Genomic DNA, 22,876 nt, shown 5'->3' on the forward strand with positions numbered 1-22,876 from the left:
ATTTTACAATTTAAGATACGTTTAAAGCATTTGTTTATGTTACTGTTTTATTAAGTGACATGTTTATGGTCTAGTTAACACCTTTGATGGTCTTTAATCTGTTGATCACTTTATCTGGCCGTGTTAATAACTAATTAGTGTTGTCACTACGATTTACAGGGGTCAATGTTTACTTTGCAATTTCCTTCAATCCAGACTATTTGTAACCTTAGTGTCTAAAGGCTTTAATTTTTTCATTTTTTTTCTTTCTAGAAAACTAAAATCCACGAATTTAAAAACCCACGAACATGTAAATATTGCTAAAACCACGAAAATTGATACCCACGAATTAAAGTACTTTCACAGTATACAAATGTCCGTGGTTCCGTCCGTCTGTCTGGCGTAAACATGTTCCACCGTAACTTGAGAACGACTTATCCAAATTTCATGAAACTTAAGATAGTTGTTTCTTTTGATTGTCAAATGATCTGTATATTTTTTGGTGAAAATAAGATTAAAACTTTTTGAGTTACGGCACTTTGTAACTGAAACAGGGGGGTGTTTTTTTCACATGTCGCACCGTATCTCAAAAACAATTCTTGATTATGGCTTAAAACTTTAAAAACTTCTTATTTATATTAATCTTAATATCTGTATACTTTTTGGTGATGATTCAAAATTTCATTTTTGAGTTATTGAGTATTTTGTAAAAAAGGGGGAGGTTTTTTTTACATGTTGCGCCGTATCTCAAAAATAATTTATGATTATTGCTTAAAACTTTACTCACTTCTTTGTTATATTAATATAAAGATCTGTATACTTTTTGGTTTTGATTCAAAATTTTGTTTTAATGATATTTATTTTTTTGTATAAAAAAAACCAGGGTTGGGTGTTTCACATGTCCCGCCGTGTCTCAAAAACAATATATGGTTATTGCTTAAAACTTTCTCAGAAACTATTCATGATTATTGCATAAAACTTCCACACAAGACGTCGGGCGTATCATGCGCTCATGGCGCAGCTGTTTTTAGAAATTTATGATATCAGTTTAACTTATAACCTCTTTTATAGGAAGATATTTATTGATTGAATTTGGTAAACTTATTTAGACATTGCTATTGATACCACAAAGGTTACTGGATAAGCACAGTAATATCTTGCAATTTGTTTTTAAATTACTGATATAGTTTAAAATATTGTAGAGATTGTCATACTGCATGCAGAGGAGACGGACATAAGTTTTGTGGAGGTACTAATAGGATATCTGTATTTGGTCCCCCTCCAGGTACCCCTGCATTTGCTCATAGAGGTGTTGTACAGAAATGTCAACCATGGTGTCTCACAGCAGATGTTGAAACTACTAATGTAAGTATCAATTAGCCAAAATCTAATACACATCAATTTATTATATGTGCGTTGGAAATGATTGAAGCATTGCATGCAATAGAAAACTTCCATCATGTGGAAAAAAATCAAGGAAAAACTAATTGCAGCTTCAGTGTCATGACTACCAAAATTAATCAGAAGCTGTATTTTTTTCTATTTTAAAACATTCATTTATTTAAAACAGGAGGTGAGAAAATCATAGGAGCTACACATTAAATTATAAAAGTTTAAAGGACATTAATGTATAAGTTAGTGAGTCACTGACCAATTTGCACATCAATATACTCTTGTTAAAATATGTTTAATCCTTATATTTCTCATAAAAATTTGTTATATTTTTATGCCCCACCTATGATAGCAGAGGGGCATTATGTTTTCTGGTTTGTGTGTCCAATGGTTTGTTTGTTCTTTCGTTCGTCCCGCTTCAGGTTAAAGTTTCAGTCAAGGTAGTTTTTGATGAGGTCCATTCAACTGAAAACTCAGTACACATGTGCCCTATGATATGATCTTTCTAATTTTAATGCCAAATTAGTGTTTTGACCCCAATTTCATGGTTCACTGAACATAGAAAATGATAGTGCAAATTTCAGGTTAAAGTTTTTGCTCAAGGTATTTTTTGATGAAGTTGAAGTCCAATCAACTTGAAACTTAGTATACATATAGCTGTCTATATGCGGTATTGGGCTTTGTTGAAGGCCGTACGGTGACCTATAATTGTTAATATTTGTGTCATTTTGGTCTTTTGTGGATAGTTGTCTCATTGGCAATCATACCACATCTTCTTTTTTATATGTTCCCTGTGATATGATCCTTCCAATTTAAATGTCAAATAAGAGTTATTACCCCAATTTCACGGTCCACTAAACACAGAAACTGATAGTGCCAGTGGGGCATTATGTTTTCTGGTCTGTCCTTCCGTCCGTTTGTCCCACTTCAGGTTAAAGTTTTTGGTCAAGGTAGTTTTTTATGAAGTTAAGGTCCAATCAATTTGAAACTTAGTATACATGTTCCCTGTGATATGATTGTTCTAGTTTAAATGCCATATAAGAGTTTTTACCCCAATTTCACGGTTCACTAAACACAGAAAAGGATAGTGGGAGTTGGGCATCCGTGTACTATGGACACATTCTTGTTCTTTCAATTTTCAACTGTTTTTGGAATCCCATCATTCCATAACTATAGCAGTGAAATCAATATAGTGTTTACTTAAGTTATGAAAATTATTTTCAACACTCCATGGTCTATCGAAAAAAGAAAAAAAGGAAACACATTCCAATTAACTAATTCCTTTCAAGTATTTGTAAATATGCAAATCATATAAGAATTTTTAACTGCATGTTCTATATTATATTTCAGCCAAAATGGGGCCAGTGTTCCATGAAAACACAGGAAGTAACATCATGGCAGATAGTGTGCCAGTGTCCTATAGGCTATCAAGGATTCTTTTGTAACCAAGTAAGCCTTAGTGTCCTTACATTTGACTTTTTTTCTCTCACAAGCTTCTTATAATATTGACAAGCTCCATTTACTTTTAAAGAATATGCTAAAAACACTTTAGACAGATGTACATTATAATACAAAAGTCTATTAAAAAATAGTACAGTAACTAATGGTCAATTGATTTGAAAGTTGGTAGAGTGACTGGTCTTGGCCAGATTTTCTCTATTTCAGCTCTTGATAATTGTTTATCCTTTATTTCACGCTGATATTTTTATTATGCAAATTTTTGCTGAAATTACGGGCTTTGAGAAATTATTGAAAATCACATTTATACGAAAAAAAAATTCTATACGCCTCCAGATTTTTTGCTGCTTTTTGACATGTGAGACTAACATCATGTTTCTGTCCCAACTGTTATTGAAATTGCAGATTTTTCAACTATTGCGGACGGGGCCATTTGTGTCGCTTTGACACATATAGTTTATAAAAGCTTCTTATCAATGCATGTAAATTATGATTTTATAACAACATTATTATTTTTTCAGCCATGTAAACAAGGTACATGGGGTAAGAACTGTGCCAATAACTGTTCATGTAACAGTAACAACACACAATTCTGTGACCCAATCATAGGTCTATGTAAATGTTCACCAGGTTACCATGACGACCAGTGTAATACACCATGCCCCACAGGATATTATGGAGTAAACTGTGCTGGTAAGACAACATTTTAATTTACATATCACTATAGGGAGATAACTCTATAAAAATCAGCTGAACATGTTAATCACGTTTTATTGTTGAGCCTTTGACTTATGTCAAAAAAGCGAGACATAGCAATCCTACATGGCGTCAGCAGTGGCAGTGTCCACAAATATTCACTCTGTGGTCAAAGTTTTTGAAATTTTGATAACTTTCTTAAACTATCCTGGATTTCTACCAAACTTGGACAGAGGCTTGTTTATGATCATAATATAGTATCCAGAAGTAAATTTTGTAAAAAAAGTAGTAGAACAAAAAAAATAATATAAAGCACACACATTTCTCAAGAGTTTATAAGTCAACAAGTTGATAATCACAAGATGTACGAAGTATGTGAATGTTTATGATAGAGAGTTATGCGTTTCATAGTGCAAAATTTAACTTATAAACATAGAGAAATTTTTAATCCATTTATCGCTTATTTTGTCCATGAGTTGTAATTGCAACCTTCTATATATGTCATTAAGTTTAATGCATGGTTTAAGAGTTTTTATCAGAGAGAAAATATTTTAAACTGCTGAGTCAGGTTTTAATTTTGGATTAGCATTTTATGATCTGAAATTTCATACCAAAATAGGACAACAATTGTTTGTGAAAGTATTTTTAAGGGTTTGAATTATCTTGTAAAGTTATCTGTCATAATGATAGAATCTTAGAAAAGTTGGACTTTAATGAAATTAAATGAATAACAAGATATTGTGATATTATTTTACTAGGTGTATGTAATTGCAGTAAAGCTAACTCACAGTGTAACCCAAGAACTGGAAACTGTATGTAAGTAGTCTTCTTCTTGATCAATGTTTTTTTTACATGCTTTGTAAAAATTATTGCGTATTAATAAAAGGAAAAGTGTATGCCAGTGATGAAGTAATCTAACAACATAATAGATGCCAATAAAGTATCTCCTATAATAGACTAGTGTCCAATTTATGTGACCAGATGTCAAACTTGAAAGGGATCAAAGTCTCCACAAATGGTGAATGAACACCAAAATCGATAATTGAAAGAAAAAAACCATGATAACCATGCCTTTTTCTTACTTAATATGGTGAATATTGTTGAATACCCCAACAGACGACTTATAATATACTGAAGAATATTTGCAGGTGTAACTCAAGATGGATGGGTAGTAATTGTCAGTATCTATTTGTAGGTGTAACTCTGGCTGGATGGGTAGTAATTGTCAGTATCTATTTGTAGGTGTAACTCAGGATGGATGGATAGTAATTGTCAGTATCTATTTGTATGTATAACTCAGGATGGTTGGGTAGTAATTGTCAGTATCTATTTGTAGGTGTAACTCAGGATGGATGGGTAGTAATTGTCAGTATCCGTGTCCATCAGGACATTACGGACAGGATTGTAAACTTCCTTGTCTCTGTAATAATCAGGGATCATGTGACCCAGTGGGTGGAACTTGTCAGTGTAATCCTGGTTATATGTTACGTAAGTATTGAGTGTAATCCTGGCTATATGTTACTTAAGTATTCAGTGTAATCCTGGCTATATGTTACTTAAGTATTCAGTGTAATCCTGACTATATGCTATGTAAGTATTCAGTGTAATTCTGGCTATATGTTATGTAAGTATTCAGTGTAATCCTGGCTATATTTTACGTAAGTATTCAGTGTAATCCTGGCTATATGTTACTTAAGTATTTAGTGTTATCCTGGCTATATGTTACGTAAGTAATCAGTGTAAATCTAGCTATATGTTACTTAAGTATTCAGTGTAATCCTGGCTATATGTTACGTAAGTATTCAGTGTAATCCTGGCTATATGTTACTAAGTATTCAGTGTAATCCTGGCTATATGTTACGTAAGTATTCAGTGTAATCCTGGCTTTATGTTACGTAAGTATTCAGTGTAATCATGGCTGTATGTAATGTAAGTATTGAGTGTAATCATGGCTATATGTTACATAAGTATTCAGTGTAATCATGGCTGTATGTAACGTAAGTATTCAGTGTAATCATGGCTATATGTTGCATAAGTATTCAGTGTAATCATGGCTATATGTAGCGTAATTATTCAATTTTGATATAAAACCTACTGTGAAGAAGATTATCCCCATGATGAAATAGTAATATGGTATTGATTGTGAAATAACTTGTCTATGTTCATTAAGAGAAAAAAATATCAAATTCGAAATGCTGTAATGCTTTTATTGTTGCAAATCTTTTTCCCATTAATTTAAACATCACAGTATTTCTGAATTTACAGTATAGATGACCCTAGTTTTAACGTATTGTTTATTCAAGTTTAAATCAATCAATGTGATAAACAATATTCCATAAAAAAAACCATAGAGAATTAAAGATTAAGCAACAACAATCACACTATAAAATAGAAATGAATTAAGGTGCTCATAAAATATGAGCTAAATTTACATTTAGACCTCGTCCAACTTCAGATAATCTCCTCAGGGGAGATAATAACATCAGTTTTTGGAAGAAATTGCTTCCTTGAATGTTTGAAATCACTGAGTATGGTTGAACCAAATATAATCTGTATGATTCTGAGGAGATCTACATGGACAAAGGGTTATCAATAGGTGAATGTTAAAAAGTTGGGACATTTGTGTTGTACCACTTAGTCTTATCTAGTAATATATCAAAGTATATACACTTCAATTAATTTTTATGGGCCATTATGTCAGGCATAGATTACCTTAGATGTATTTGGCAAAACATCTAGGAATTTTGGTCCTCAATGCTCTTCAACTTCATACTTTATTTGGCCTTTTTTACTTTTTTGGATTGGAGCGTCACTGATGAGTCTTTTGTAGACGAAACGAGCATCTGGCGTATATACTAAATTTAGTCCTGGTATCTATGATGAGTTTATTTATTAAGTCCATTTGTCTCTTTGTCTGTCCATCTGTCTGTCTGTCCAAATTTAAGTTAAAATTTGGGCAAGGTAGTTTTGATGAAGTTAAAGTCCAATCAACTTGAAACTTAAAACACATATTTCCTATGATAAGATCTTTCTAATTTTAAGGCCAAACTAGAGTTTTGACCCCAATGTCATGGTCCACAGAACATAGAAAATGATAGTGAGAGTGGGGCATCCATGTACTATAGACACATTCTTGTTTTTAGTAGAATGGATTTTTGAAAGATGAACTCATTATATAATTTTATTATTTGATTTTTTTCAGCCACATGTGTCTTTCAGTGTGAACGTGGTACATATGGACCTGATTGTGGATTCTTCTGTAACTGTAACAATCAACCATGTGATCCTGTAACAGGGCTTTGTCAATGTGGACCTGGATTCAAAGGTCAACATTGTGAACTGGTAGGTAGAGGGAATAAGGTACCTCATGTTATCTGTTTATTGTCTATTGTAAATAGTTTAAATGTTTGATGTGGTACTGAGGTACTGTGAATATTTGTTGGATACCAATTTTCGTGGATTTCAAGGGTTCAAGGGAACCAGGAATTTGACTATTCAACAAATTTCAAATTTTCTAAAGGTATGTATGCAGACTGCCAAAACCACAAAATTAAATATCCACGAATATGCAAGTTTTCCTCAAACCACAAAAATTGGAGGCCACGAAAATGAATGAATCAACAGTAATTGAGATGTGTGATCAATTTTGTGACCAGTGATTGTTATAGATATATGTTTTCAGTTGACTTATACAAAGGAACGAATAGTTAATAATTAGTAATCAAACACTTGAAAGCTCTTTTAAAATATACAAATACATCCATGAAGCTAGCATTTAAAAATTATTAGACCTCAATTTTCATTCTAATAACATACAATCATAAAAGAATCCATATTTTATCGTTTGCTATTTGGATTATGATATAAGTATTGTGAACACTTTTAAATTTGTACAAATAATAGTTGAGTGAAAAGGTATCATTACTGATAGTTTCTTGAACTTCCACCAGACATTTCAGAAATGGCATTTTTAAAATAAATTAACTCAAGTTAAGCATGGGCTGCATATTTAGTCTTAATTGTTCTTACAATACGTTGTGGTAGTTTTTGTTAAAATCAGTTGATTGTATATATAATTTAAATTTGTTTTATTTGCAAAGTATTTACCCTCTGTGTATTCATAAATTTTCGTGCTTTCTAATTTTAGTTATGATTCTAAAAAATTGAAATTTTGTGGATGGAATTTCTTGATTTTTTTTTGTTGAAAATTCTGCTTACAATTTGCATTTCATTGGACACTTGTATTTGTGGATCACCTTGACCACAAATCCACAAAAATTGTATCCCAAAAATGATAATGACTCAATAATGAATTCAGAAACTCAGTATGTATAATGAGATTGAAATTCAATACCATGTCAAAATTTTATCTGTTGATTTATTTTAGGAATGTCCAATTGGTTTTTACGGCCAATTTTGTGAGCAGAAATGCCAGTGTGCCGGGAAGTATGGGTGTGATCATGTGACTGGAGCATGTCATTGTGGTCCTGGATTTGTTGGCCAGAAATGTGATGTGGCTTGTCCACCAGGATCGTAAGTTTAAATAATAATCACTAACATGTTTTACCCTGCCACATTCTGTATGTATGTTCCTATCCCAAGTCAGGTGCCTGTAGTTCAGTGGTTGTCATTTGTTTATGTGTTACATATTTGTTTTTCTTTTTTTGTCCATAAATTAGGTCATTAGTTTTCTTGTTTGAATTGTTTTACAGTTTAGTTTCCAGGCCTTTTACAGCTGACTATGCGGTATGGGCTTTGCTCATTGTTGAAGGCTGTACAGTGACCTATAGTTGTTAATTCTGTGTCCTGTGGTCTCTTGTTGAGAGTTGTTTCAATAGCAATCATACCATATCTTTTTTTTTAATTCATAATAAGGAATATTGGAATTCAAATACTGTGCTTAATTGTGATTAGATAGAGAAGCATCCTTTTATTGATGTAAGAAGAAGGAAGTACATTTATAAAAAAATTACTTATTACAGAACAATTGATAACAGAAAGCAAATTTTTACTGTATGTATAGCAAATATATCTTATCCATAGTCTAGCTTTCATTTCATAAAGATCATAAAGTAAGATTTTTGATGATGTAAACAAGAAATGATGTTGTATCTAAAGTTCCAATTTTAAGCACTTTAATTAGAGGCTGTAGTTGGTCCTTCAACTGTGCATGAGGAATAATAGCATGGAGGTGTTCAGTTTTCTAAAAACAGAGGGATGAATTTTGTTTATTATAAGGAACCTCAATTAATAATATAAGAGGTCAAATATGGAGTGACTGCTTGTTTAAGCTCACCATCTGACTGTTTTATCAATATAAGATGGGTATTTGCAAGAAATTATGAAAGTGTTAGCGTATTGTTATTTCTTTCGAGAAATTGTGGTATCCTTCAATGTTTAGACCTTATATATATAGTATTTATCCTGGAAGTGTGATTTGCCCAGCACTACAATCATATATTGAGGCAGGAACATGATAAATTATTTCAGCTTGGATTTTCTAATTTCCAGGTTTGGCATTAATTGTGCTAAAAGATGTAACTGCTATAACCAGCCATGTGATGGAGTCACAGGTTTATGTAAATGTAACCCAGGATATAGAGGTCATCAATGTGAGCTGAAATGTCCTTTAGGTCGCTTTGGAAACAAGTGTAAACAGACATGTGCTTGTAAAAATGGAGCATCTTGTGATGGTGTAAGTAATAACTTAGTTGAATTTTTTATACCCCCGCTTTAAAAAAAGGGGGGTATACTGTTTTACCTCTGTCTGTCCTTCTGTCAGTCAGTCCGTATGTCCCATGAATATTTTTTGTCGCATTTTTCTCAGGAACTACAATACAAGGATTTCTGAAATTTGGTTTCAGGGTTTATCTAAGTCAGCTATACCCTGTGATGCGTTTTCAGATTGATCACATGACAACTTCCTGTTTACCAAACACTTGAATATTTTTACACTATTAATATTATCCACTTGTGGCAGGGGTATCATCAGTGAGCAGTAGCTCGCAGTTTCACTTGTTAACCTAGAAAATCAGGCTTTTATTCTCACCACACAAGATGGTGTAAGTGATAACTTAGTCAGCCCATCTAGCTTTTATTCTCACCACACAAGATGGTGTTAAGTGATAACTCAGTCAGCCCATCTAGCTTTTATTCTCACTACTCAAGATTTATGATGGGACGTAACTCTGAGATACAGGCAAATAGTCTAAACTTTGGAGATGTTTAACTTGAAGAAAGTGTAAACACTACTTTGATCATCTACCACCAACTTTTCACTTGCAATAATAGGCCCTTATTTGGTAAATGAAAAAAAAAATCATTAATTGTGAGATTATATATTTAAAATTTGTTCTCTGATTTATAAATTTATGCAATATTTACTTCTTATGATATGAAGTAAAAAGTAAAATATCAGTTGTTAAATCATACCCGTAGCCAGGGGGGTTCGGACAAACCCCCTTGAAAACAAATAAGCACTATTAAAGTCAATGTTCTGTTTGAATTGTGACTGTTAAAGTCGAGTTTGTGAGTCCAACGTTCCCCCCTTGGAAAGTCCTGGCTACAGGCCTGTAAATCATTAGAGTAATAGATGAGTATTTTAATCTCAGTAGAGTTATTGATTAAACTTATAATTTGCTATTTATTGATATTACAGTAAATATCAAACACTTTTTTTAAAATATATACTAAGGGAGACAATTTGATATCTTTACCTAAATTATATAGAGTTAGCGTTTACTTTTCACTGTTAATTATATGGTTCATTTATTATATAACAAAAATATAATGAAATTAAAAATCTACAAATGCAAGATGTTTAATCATATTTTTTTTTGTATTTTTCAATCATTTTAAAAGCCAGTTTAAGGGATTTTATATTCCAAATGAAAAATTAAGAAATTCTGAAAATCTTTTTTATTAAACAAAATATTTTAAAATTTCAAATTTGAAATATGTATCAGTTATTTTTAATCTTATTTCTAATCCCTTTTAAATAGACACCTACAGATAAACTTGATTTTGATAATAGGATTAAAAACATTTTTTCTAGAGGTAATTGATGTGTAAACTGGGACCATTAACTCACAAACTGAACAAAAGTATGTTAAGGAGTTGGCCACCATATTGACTTTCTAAAATCCAAAAATGTTCGATAAATAAAACAGAATCTAAAATTAAATAGCACATACCCTAAAACTTTATTTTGATGAGTTCTTATCCGAATTTGAAGTGTACAAGTAACGAAATAATCTTTTGCTTGGAAGTTTTCATTCATATGACGTCGTGTTTTGCCATGGCCTAAATGCACTTGATTGTTCATGAAATTTTGCAGAATTTTATTCAAATCTTGAATTTATACATTGTTGAAGCTTTGACGCATTATTTCTTTTATGTTATATTTACATTAGAATTGAATCAACTGTTATGTATTTGTTTGTAATCTCAATTTGCTGAAAAGCATGCGTATCTTGCATGAAAAGATTACACAAGTAGCTTTGGAAACATGGTTTATCCATAGATGTAATACCCATTACATCTATGGTTTATCTAAATGTAAACCTAGAAAAAAAATTGAATTGACCAATGCTATTCAAGTATTTATAGATATGCAAATCATATAAGAATTATTTAAATACAAACATTTACTGAATATTTTCCTTCTAGTCCTGCATAACAGGTGGAAGTGTGAACATTTAAAAATGAAAATAAAAAGTTAAATCTGAGGCAAAGCCCAGATTTGGAATTTAAATGACCTGGATGTTTATAGCTTTAATCATAGGGAAAAAAACCCAACATATTCTGAAAAAAACAACTCAATTGCTATCAATAATGCAGCTCAAGGAAGAGCATAGGTTATACTTTTATAAACCCCTTCCAACAAATACTTCATCTAGTTGTTATTGAAAATTTTATATGTACCTGATGAGTGATGTAGTTTCCATGGAGCCTAAGTAAGAAAATGTGAAAATCTATTTTAGGTCACTGGAACATGTTTATGTCCACCTGGTTGGCGAGGTAATATGTGTGAAATGCCATGTCCGACTGGTTATGGCGGTCTTGGGTGTAACACTTCCTGTCCTGCTGATTGTGGAAATGGATTCTGTAGTAAGGCAACTGGATCTTGTATATGCACAGTAAGTTTAAAAAATGTGAATACATCGACATTGATGAAAATTTTAATGAAATTTTATTGAATTTTTTTTAACATTTTTTTGAATTTTTGTAAATTCATATGACAGTAATGTACAAAATAGTGAGTAATTGGTTAAAAAAAAACAACAAAACAATATCAGTAACAAAAAAAGGGTTCTGATTGCAGAATGCCAAAAATATCAAGAAATGCCTACATTTTTTTTACCAAAATTATCCAACTACTTTTTACTCTTACTTTTTTTACATGAAAACTAGAAATAGTTATCAAAGGTACCAGGATTATAATTTAGTATGCCAGACACACATTTCGTCTACATAAGACTCATCAGTGACGCTCATATCAAAATATTTATAAAGCCAAATAAGTACAAAGTTGAAGAGCATTGAGGATCCAAAATTCCCAAATGTTGTGCCAAATATGGCTAAGGTAATTTATGCTTGGGATAAGAAAATCCTTAGTTATTCATAAAATTTAAAGTTTTGTAATCAGAAAATTTATAAAAATGACCACATTATTGATATTCATGTCATCACTGAAGTGTTGACTACTGGGCTGGTGATACCTCGGACACGAAACTTCCACCAGCAGTGGCATCGACCCAGTGGTGTAAATAGTTATCAAAGGTACATCAAAAATGATCTGCAGCAACTAAAGATCTACAAATAACTCCACATCATTGATTTTGCCAATCAATTTTCCTAGAAGAGTTATTGCCCTTCAAGGATGATAATATGCTTCCCCTTGTTTGACGTTAATCTTACAAATATCGATGTCAGTGTCATCCACCAAAATTCACTCTGTGGTTAATGTTTTTGAAATTAGATTGATTGATTGATTGTTGGTTGCTTAACGTCCAGTGGCAAATATTTCATGCATATTCAGGACGATTTTGAAATTAGATAACTTTCTTAAACTTTTCTGGTTTTGTACCAAACTTGGACAGACGCTTGTTTATGATCATAAGATAGTATCCAAAAGTAAATTTTGTCAACAAAAAAAAACATTTTGTCCGTAATTTACTTATAAATGGACTTAGTTTTTCTGCTAGAATCTGTGGTGAAAGATTTAAACATTTTAATAACTTTCTTAAACTTTCCTGGATCTGTTCCAAACTTTGACAGAAGCTAGTTTATATTAATAAGATAGTGTCCAAAAGTAAATTTTGTAAAAAAAAAACAACATTTTTCTTTCTTATACTATCCTGGATTTGTACCAAACTTGGACAGAAGCTTGTTTATGATCAAATGCTAGAAGAAATTTTGTTAAAATTTTGGACCTGTTTATCTGAATTTTTCTTATAAATAGACTTAGTTTATTCTTCTGGTTAATTTCACAGTTTGCAGTTAGTGTTTTTAAATCATTTTTATTAGAATCATAAACCATGCTTGATTTTTACCAAACTTGGAAAGAAGCTTCTTCCAATCAAAAGATAGTTTCGAGAGGAATATTTTGATTGATTTTTTCCATCGTTTTTGTTGAGTCTACAATTAACAGCAAAAGTAGGCGAGACACTGTGTTCCGTGGGTCCCTTATGAAATTTTCTTTTGAAAACTATTAATATAATAGAGTGAATACATTATTTATAAAGACTAATGAGCCTCTAGTTTAAAAAAAAAAAGATCTGCATGATGTTCTTTTTTCCTCAAATTGCTATTGTTGATTTACATTTGCAGACACCTGGTACAAAATGTGAATGCCCAGCAGGTTTCTATGGTAGTACGTGTCAAACTCCTTGTGACTGTGTCCATGGAACATGTGACAAGACAACAGGAAACTGTCTTTGTGTTGATGGTTGGTTTTTAACAACTTGTGCCTCACCATGTCCAACAGGTTGGTATACACCTTATCGCTCATCCCAACTGACCTGGCCGCTTGAACTTTTGACGCATACAACAATCACTTTTCCATTGTGTTGTCAGATATTTTGTTTTATGACGTCAAAATTTTATGTGAACCTTTGTGATATCTAGTAATGGCGGACAAATAACGATAAGGTGTATTATATTTTAATAAATCATGTTGATTGTAAATGGTTTATATTAAAATTCATCATGCAGTGCTTTGTGGATGTTTGTGTCATTTCAGCATCTTTAAAACATAATATGTTTATTTACTAAACTGATCTGCTAGTTCATTATTTATGTAAACTTGAAATTCATTTTGATAATTTTATGACTTAGATTTCCATTTTAATTAAGGTACATGTATATTTATATATGTATACATGAAGTGTCCAGTGTGCTTTTAGATCAAGAAGATGTGAAATCTCTTTATAATTTTGTGTGTTAATAAATTGTTTTATTTTGAAAAATAATGTTATGTGACAATCTCTAGTAATATTGGTTATTTAAAATTTGCAAATAATTTTACCGGTAATGTGTAGTAAGTTTTTCAACCAACCATTTGAGTCTTGGACTCAGCTTATTTTTCATATGAGACAATTTATACATATACATTTTTTTGTACCACTATTTCTGGCTTACAGAATCACCACACACAGTCACACTGATCTTTAGTTCATTAATGATATTTATACTTGACAGATACATATGGTGCTGGTTGTAACGGCAATTGTAACTGTAACCTTGGAGATTGTGATCCTCTCAATGGAAAATGTATCTGTCCCCCTGGCAAGGGGGGTGCTCAATGTGATAAACCTTGTCAGGTAAATATGACTTATTACATATTGTGCTCATAAATATGACTTATTACATATTGTGCTCATAAATATGACTTCAGAGAGTTTTGTTTTTTTTCTTTTTATTGTATGCCCATCTTAATTAATTGTTATTTGCTAGCTTAATTTGACATCTGTCTAGATAAATGCTTGAATACAATTTTAATCTTTACGCTTCAAGTTCCAATTTTGTTTGTGCAGAATTATGGTCCTTGAACATAGCAATTCACTCAAATATTCAGTTTTCTGCACTCTATTTTGCCATCCTCAAAGATATGGACTTGATAATTTTATATTGTTTAGACAATGACAAGTTATAGATCAAGTCAGCATTTTGTTCCAATACAATGAAAATTAAACTGACAGGGACTATGTATTGCCTTGCCATGCAATACTCTCAGAATGCTTGTTTATATTATAGGGAGGAACTTATGGACCTGGTTGTCTGATTACCTGTCCACCATGTGGTAAATATGCCCAAAACCAGTGTGATCCTGCTACTGGAGCCTGTGTTTGTAAAACTGGATATACTGGTTCCCTTTGTGACCAGCCTTGTCCACAGGGATACAGTGGTGTCAATTGTTCCTCAAAATGCAAGTGAGTATTACAAATGTCTGATTTTAGGACTCATTCTTTTATACACAATCTGTTTAAAGTGTCTATTTTCTTTAAAAGACCTTCACCGACATGATAAATTACGGAAAATTTCCAGAAGATTTTCATTACACTAGAATATTGAATTTTTACTATAACAACCAAAACTTTTTTTTTGAAAAGCAATACATCCCCCCGCCTGCATCAGAGCTGATTTTCATTACATTATTTATGATTAAACATTAAAATTTCAAGAACCATGAAAGTTAGAAACCAGTATGTTTAATAAGGACCAATACTTAAATGAATGATTTTATTTTTGAAGTTGTAAGAATAGTGGATTGTGTAGGAGTACTGATGGGGTTTGTCTGTGTCCTGATGGTTTTACTGGTTCACAGTGTGAACTTAAGGTAGGCAATATGACCATTTGGGAATTCCTGCAGTTAGACTTTTTTCAAATAAAATCCCTCTATGCAGATTAAGTAATCATAGCATCCTGCTACCACACTGAAATGTTGTACTCTTTTGGTTTATACATAGTTATTTTGGAGAAGTAGATAATTACTATAGTTGTCATCACCTCGATAGCAGCATGATTAAAGACATATTACTACTTAGCCTTCCAAATTCCGTCAGTTGTAGAAGGTGTTGTCTAATCAAGATTAAGCAATGACATTAAATCAAAAGAAGTGTTTTGAAAATGTATTTTTTTTTCATATTTATATTTCATTTAGCAGTCAGTTTGTGTACCCCTCTATCACTCTGACTCTCTTTTCCAATCCTGCAAATTTTATTATTATTTAAAATTTTAACCCATTTTGTTCTTGAATATGCCTGAAATATATGTAGCTAGAAATCAAGCAATCAATTGTTATTAAATTGTACTATTCTTGTATAATTCTTTTATTAATTTTATTTAATGAGTTTCAGTGTTCTACGGGTACGTGGGGAGAAAATTGTACTAATAATTGTTCATGTGGTTACCATGGCGATGGATGTGATTTTGCAACTGGTGCCTGTCATTGTAAACCAGGATTTTCTGGAGGTAAGTATTGGTGATAACACTGATTGTTTTGGGTAAACACTTTTTGGTCTGATTTTTTGGGGTAAATACTTGTGATAACACTGATTGTTTGGGTGTAAATACTTGTGATAACACTGCTTGTTTGGGGTAAATACTTGTGATAACACTGATTGTTTGGGGTAAATGTTTTGTGGTCTGATTGTTTGGGGTAAACACTTTGTGGTCTGATTGTTTGGGGTAAAGACTTGTGATAACACTGATTGTTTGGGTGTAAATACTTGTGATAACACTGCTTGTTTGGGGTAAATACTTGTGATAACACTGCTTGTTTGGGGTAAATATATTTGTGGTCTGATTGTTTGGGGTAAATACTTGTGGTAACACTGATTGTTTGGGGTAAATACTTGTGATAACACTGATTGTTTGGGGTAAATACTTGTGATAACACTGATTGTTTGGGGTAAATATATTTGTGATAACACTGTTTGTTTGGGGTAAATACTTGTGATAACACTGATTGTTTGGGGTAAATACTTGTGATAACACTGATTGTTTGGGGTAAATATATTTGTGATAACACTGATTGTTTGGGGTAAATACTTGTGATAACACTGATTGTTTGGGGTAAATACTTGTGATAACACTGATTGTTTGGGGTAAATACTTGTGATAACACTGATTGTTTGGGGTAAATACTTGTGATAACACTGATTGTTTGGGGTAAATATATTTGTGATAACACTGTTTCTATGAGTAGGTATTTGTGGTAACACTGTTTCTAGGAGTAGGTATTTGTGGTAATTCTGATACTAGGAGTAGGTATTTATGGTAATTCTGATACTAGTGAGAATCATTTGTTTTGTTTCGTCTTGGCTGAGTTATAAGTCATGAAGCCAAGACAAAGATTACTTAGATTGAATAGATTCCATAGTCACCATCATCAACATTGGTTCAGTCTAGAGTTACCTAAAAAAAAAATTAAACATAAGCAATTTAATCAAACATTCTTAGAAGTTCAACTAACTGGACAGTACTTTCTTTAGGATCAACATGAAAACATATTAGGCACACTTCTTTTTATTATACTTTGCTATCATTATCCATTTGTGTTGAAAAATTGGTGCAGTTTTACATTTAAAGGATCACAGTCACAGGCCTTAGGTCCCCTATCCCTCCCAATTCAAAGGCAAAAGACAATTAATTGAATTGATGTATTTTTAAGTGATTAAGTTTTATTTGTTTTGTATAATAAAAGTTCTTTTTCGTTTTAAGCACAATGTGGGAAGAGTTGTCCTGTACTGACCTATGGACAAGATTGTGATCAATCCTGTGATTGTAATCCAGAGGGAACCAGTTCATGCAGTCCAATTGATGGATCATGTCAGTGTAAAAGTGGCTACCATGGGAATATATGCTTTGAAGGTAAAATTCACTTTATTTGGATATACATGTATATGTAAATGTAATAATGCCAGGTAAAATTCACTTTATTTGGTTTTACATGTACAATTTATATGTAAATGTAATAATACCTGTAGTTTGGATCGTTTTTAAATGAGTGGAAAATTTTCATTTAGTTTATATAGTAAAGGAAAACTGATTCTTATAAAATAAAACATAATCTAATCTTAAAAACTACAAATGATGAAAAAAACTTTAAAACCAAAATTGATCAGCTTGACATGATCTACAAATAATTCGACATTGTCAATTATTTTTTTGTTGAGTAAAATAACCAGTGCTGTTCCTTTTTTTCTTCAGTTTGTTCATATGGTGCATGGGGTAGAAACTGTTCACAGAGATGTCAGTGTGGTTCCAATGGCAACTGTAATCCATTTACTGGTGCCTGTTTCTGTTCACCTGGTTATATAGGAAAGAACTGTCAACAAAGTATGATAATTATGTTTAGCGATTAATTTAGTATCATAGTTAAAGAGTGTTATGATAAAGAGTTTAATTTTGAATCTTTATAAATTAAAAGTAATATAAATTTTAAATAAATGAGATTTATATATTGTATCAAAATTCTAGTGAGAAATCACACATTTCTGTCAATTGTAATTCTATAAGTGAACCAACACCTGAAGTGGTGATAATTGATTTTGCGGTAGGGATAAAACAAGTGGATACCTCTTGGTATTCACAATAGACCACTTTCGAGTTCATCCGTCACAGGCAAAAACTCGTCAATTATGCACGCCTTTATGACGTCATTTACCAGATAGAGGGGGTCGCCTGTATCCCTGCACTATTTACGTTCATCAATCATGTAAGTGATCTTCATTGTGCAGGATAAACTAGAAATAATGGTTGTTCTGTAGGTACTTAATGACAATTCCCTCATGACAGCAGTGCTGGTTGTCAATTTTGAGAATTCAATTTGCCTAATAATTTGTACAATATAGAATTATAGTTTTCCGACCACTCTCTCAAAATTGGAATGGAAATGATGACGCCCCTAAACGCACAAATGACGTTCACTAAAACCAGAGTTTCTGACGGGAATGCATCTATTGCCTTAAGCCTTAAAATAAACAAGAATATGTCCACAAACAAGACACTACACTCAAATAAGGATGGATAACACAGTGATCTAGCACTAGTTTTAGATGATTAAAATGGTTTCGTTTTATTTCTAGTGTGTTTGACAGACCAGTATTACGGATTCAATTGTTCCAAGCAATGTAATTGTAATGGAGGTCACTGTGACCCAACTTCTGGTCGTTGTGAATGTAAACCTGGATCTAAAGGACACCATTGTGAACAGAGTAAATACAATTATAAGGTCTTTTTAGCTCACCTGGCCTAAAAGACCATGTGAGCTTTTCTTATTACTTGGCGTCCGTCGTCGTCGTCAAACAACCATTGTTGGGTTGCTGCCACTTAATTGGTAATTTTAAGGAAATTTTGCAGTTTTTGGTCATTATCTTGAATATTATTATAGATAAAGATAAACTGTAAACAGCAAAAATGATCAGCAAAGTAAGATCTAAAAATAAGTTAATATGACCAAAATTGTCAATTGACCTCTTAAGGGGTTATTGTCCTTTGATGACAATTTTTCACAATTTGTTCATCATATTTGCTAACTTTAAAAAATCTTCTCCTCTGAAACTACTGAATGGATTTGGATGAAACTTAGCATGATTGTTCCTTAGATTATCCTGCACAAAGTGTGTGCTTCAATTTTTGATCCCTCAAAAAACATGGCCGCCGTTACTTAAAATAGAACATAGGGGTCAAATGCAGTTTTTGGCTTATATCTCAAAAACGAAAGCATTTAGAGCAAATCTGACAGGGAGTAAAGATGTTCATTAGGTCAATATCTATCAGCCCTGAAATTTTCAGATGAATCAAACAATCCATTGTTGGGTTGCCGGCACTTAATTGGTAATTTTAAGGAAATTTTGCAGTTTTTGGTCATTATTTTGAATATTATTATAGATAAAGATAAACTGTAAACAGCAAAAATGATCAGCAAAGTAAGATCTACAATTAAGTTAAATATGACCAAAATTGTCAATTGACCCCTTAAGGGGTTATTGTCCTTTTATGACAATTTTTCACAATTTGTTCATCATATTTGCTAACTTTAAAAAATCTTCTCCTTTAAAACTACTCAACCAAATTCAACCAAACTTCAACTGAATGATCAGTAGGGTGTATAAAATAAAGTTTGTGCTTCATTTTTTATTTTGTCAAAAAACATGGCCGTCATGGCTAAAAATAGAACACAGGGTAAAATGCAGTTTTTGGCTTATATCTCAAAAACTCCAGCATTTAGAGCATATAAGACAAGAAGTTAAAGTATTTATTAGGTCAAGGTCTACCTGTCCTGAAATTTTCAGCCGAATTGGGTAACTGTTTTTTCAGGTATAATGCCCCTGAATTGATGATTTTAAAGAAATTTTGCAGTTTTTGGTTATTATCTTGAATATTATAGATACTGATTAACTGTTAATAGCAAAAATGTTAAGCAAAGTAAGATCTACAAATAAGACAATTTGACCAAAATTGTCAATTGACTTCTTAAGGAGTTATTGCCCTTTAAGGTGGTACCCAACACTTAAACTAAAATTAATTTGGCTCGTTTAATTTTCATAAAATTTTGACAAAGTATTTACTTTGACCCTTTGACAAAAATTTAAAAATTGAACCAACCGTTTTATCAGAAAAAATACACTGGTTATATAGCAGTATGACAAATGCTTATATTGATCATTGAGAAGCTTAATATTTCCTTTCATACATGTGAACCTCCCGACGGGAGTACAAAACTCCCGTTTTCAGGGGTCTCCTCCCGTCCTCCCGTTCAGGAGAAAAAACTCCCGTGTATGAAATATTTCATGAATGAAAATTTCCAGACGCCATATTTGATCATTTCTTACTACTGTACGGGTGTAATTGACACCTGTGTTAAATTTTACCTGTATCTCAAAGAAGATGTATAATTAATTGGCTTCACTTGACAGCTGGGGTGTCAAACATACTGGTAATCAACAATGTTTACCTCTGGCTAACTGCCGTTGTGTTATAAAAACGATGTGTATTGGGAATATTGAAATACATCTTTGTTACTTCCCTTTGTTTTATCCTGTTTTCAGTTATTTTGCTTTTAAAAATGTAAATTGTAAAAAGACTATAAATGATTAATATTTTAATCAAATAATCATAAACGGATGTTGATTAAATGAATTTAAATGTTTTAGGACAAATAAAAAAATATAAATTTATAAATTATTTTAGCAATCTAGACCTCCTTTCAAGGATTAAATTGAAGTTTATATTATAAATCTGTTTCTCATATTAGTGATTGGAATATACAATATGTACATTTAGACTAATAAATTTAATTTCTAGTTAGTTTAATTGGGATTATAAAACCTTGGGTTTGAGAATTGTAGATGTTATAATATATAAAATTTTATTGTGTATAAAGCTAGAAATAGCAAAACATTTTACAATGTTAAAGTCTTTTTAAGTTTTCTACAAATAAGACTTTCATAATGCTTAAAAGCCATGCAGTACTACTGTTAGTGTTTGTTATTTTTCTAATTAATTTATGATGTTGCAAACAAACATGTAGAGCTTATTGCGTAAACCCCTGATAAAATTAAATAGATATCGAATATGAAAAAATAAAATATTTTGAACGAGGACAATTAAAGATAAAATCAGGGGTTTACGCAGTATATATTGGACGAGTGATGTAGTCTTTCGGAACACCGGATGTTATTCGGAACACTTCTGTTCTTTCTATGCCCACCTTTCAAATACATGCGCAATAGCTATGAACACCTTTCAAATGCATGCGCAATAGCTTACTAATCTGTTGAATATGCATTAGCATCTTAAGTTGCTATAGAGATATTTTACGTATGATCTGAAATATATTATGATATAATATTTTCTTGTACACGATTACAAGCTGCTAATATTAACCTACATGCGTAGTATTTTAATTAGTCAAACGATGTAACCAGCTGTGTTTAGATATGAGATAAGATTTCATGTAAACAATGCGCTTTATATTCTGAACGAGAATAATTAAAAATTAAAAATTAAATCTTTAGAAAGAGTTTTAGTAGCATTCTATTTTAAATTTTACGTTTAGTGAAGATGTACATGTTGTAAAAAGCAAGCTATTTATTTTTTTATACTGAAATTAAAGGGAAGTCTTTCTTGCATATGATTAAATTACAGTTAATTTTTTTGGTGAAATATTGCAACTTAAAAGTCTTTAATAAAAAAAAAATGGTTATTAGAAATAAAATTAAATAGATATCGAATATGAAAAAATAAAATATTTTGAACGAGGACAATTAAAGATAAAATCTTTAAAAAAAAGTATTAGCATTTTTTGAAATTTTACGTCTATGATAGACCAAGGACATGGAAATATAATCATAAATACGTGTAAAAACGATTATTTAAATAAAAAAAGAAATCTTTCATTCAGCTCAAGCGTTTGTCCAGCGCATTGCATACAAAAATACTCGTCGCCTTAAAGCTTTCATTCAGGAGAAGAAGTCCGATACGCGTGAAACTACATCAAACCTACAGAAGATATAACACCCTCTCCAACCATGCAACATGGGACTAGATATAGAAGTACAGGAACTACTCCCATTAGTTTGAGCTATACAAGATCTACAAAAATATCCCGCCTGCCTCAAAGGTGCATAGGATCGACCATGGTCCAGCACTAATGATACAAGTACCAACCAGAGTTACAATGACGTGGTAGTAAGTCTTTAAAGGCCACCGAGCGGCCTCCAAAAATGAAAAAAACACTATTTAGTCGGCTATTAAATGCCCCGACCATTAAGATTTAAAAACAAAAATCAAAATCAAACAAAACTAAACAGCCTTATTGATAACAAAATAATTTACGAAAAAACTTGACCGACATGAATTATGAACAACAACCACTGTACTACAGGTTCCTGGCTTTATAATGTACATTGGCACATAAACAATGTGGTGGCCATAAACCCAACCCTCCCAAATGAACCAAACCTTAAGGACATCACATCGCAAGAAAAAACTGTAAAATATCAGTTGCAATTCGCGTCCCTAAAAATATGGGTACGGTGCACAATAATCACTTACATAAAAACAATAGACACAAATCACTGAAATAATCGCACTTACCGGCGAAAGCTATTTCAAAGCTCGTGAACATGTAGACGAACCAGTGGACACAGACGGACTGGTAAACATGTAAACAGACGGGCGAATGTGACAGACTTATTGACAAACATTCACATATAGACAGATCTGCAGTTGGGAATGTAGAAAGACTAGGAGAAACGCTTAGGTACGCTTCACGCACACCCAATACACGCTGTAAGCTCGTTGTGTACACGATACAGATATGATTGACAGGTTGAATGCA

The 22,876-nt window shown here is 32.0% G+C and overlaps 1 protein-coding gene across 2 annotated transcripts in view; it reads left to right on the forward strand.

The window, feature by feature from the left end:
- The window catches only part of LOC134707479 (uncharacterized), an 89,072-nt gene that overhangs the window by 55,079 nt on the left and 11,117 nt on the right, over positions 1–22,876 (forward strand). Inside the window, exons 28-44 of one of the 2 annotated variants that reach the window (XM_063567239.1) lie at positions 1,182–1,344; positions 2,722–2,820; positions 3,351–3,522; positions 4,284–4,341; positions 4,862–5,013; positions 6,728–6,867; positions 7,913–8,058; positions 9,037–9,220; positions 11,508–11,663; positions 13,357–13,513; positions 14,227–14,348; positions 14,782–14,957; positions 15,280–15,364; positions 15,885–15,999; positions 17,251–17,400; positions 17,740–17,868; positions 18,618–18,746. In XM_063567239.1, coding sequence (XP_063423309.1) covers positions 1,182–1,344; positions 2,722–2,820; positions 3,351–3,522; positions 4,284–4,341; positions 4,862–5,013; positions 6,728–6,867; positions 7,913–8,058; positions 9,037–9,220; positions 11,508–11,663; positions 13,357–13,513; positions 14,227–14,348; positions 14,782–14,957; positions 15,280–15,364; positions 15,885–15,999; positions 17,251–17,400; positions 17,740–17,868; positions 18,618–18,746 — 2,333 coding nt within the window. Of the gene's footprint in view, positions 1–1,181; positions 1,345–2,721; positions 2,821–3,350; positions 3,523–4,283; positions 4,342–4,861; positions 5,014–6,727; positions 6,868–7,912; positions 8,059–9,036; positions 9,221–11,507; positions 11,664–13,356; positions 13,514–14,226; positions 14,349–14,781; positions 14,958–15,279; positions 15,365–15,878; positions 16,000–17,250; positions 17,401–17,739; positions 17,869–18,617; positions 18,747–22,876 lie in introns of both variants that reach the window. The other variant, XM_063567240.1, reaches the window with a different exon arrangement.

This window comes from Mytilus trossulus, chromosome 2 (genome assembly GCF_036588685.1).
Source record: "Mytilus trossulus isolate FHL-02 chromosome 2, PNRI_Mtr1.1.1.hap1, whole genome shotgun sequence".
In the NCBI taxonomy this organism is placed as follows: domain Eukaryota; kingdom Metazoa; phylum Mollusca; class Bivalvia; order Mytilida; family Mytilidae; genus Mytilus; species Mytilus trossulus.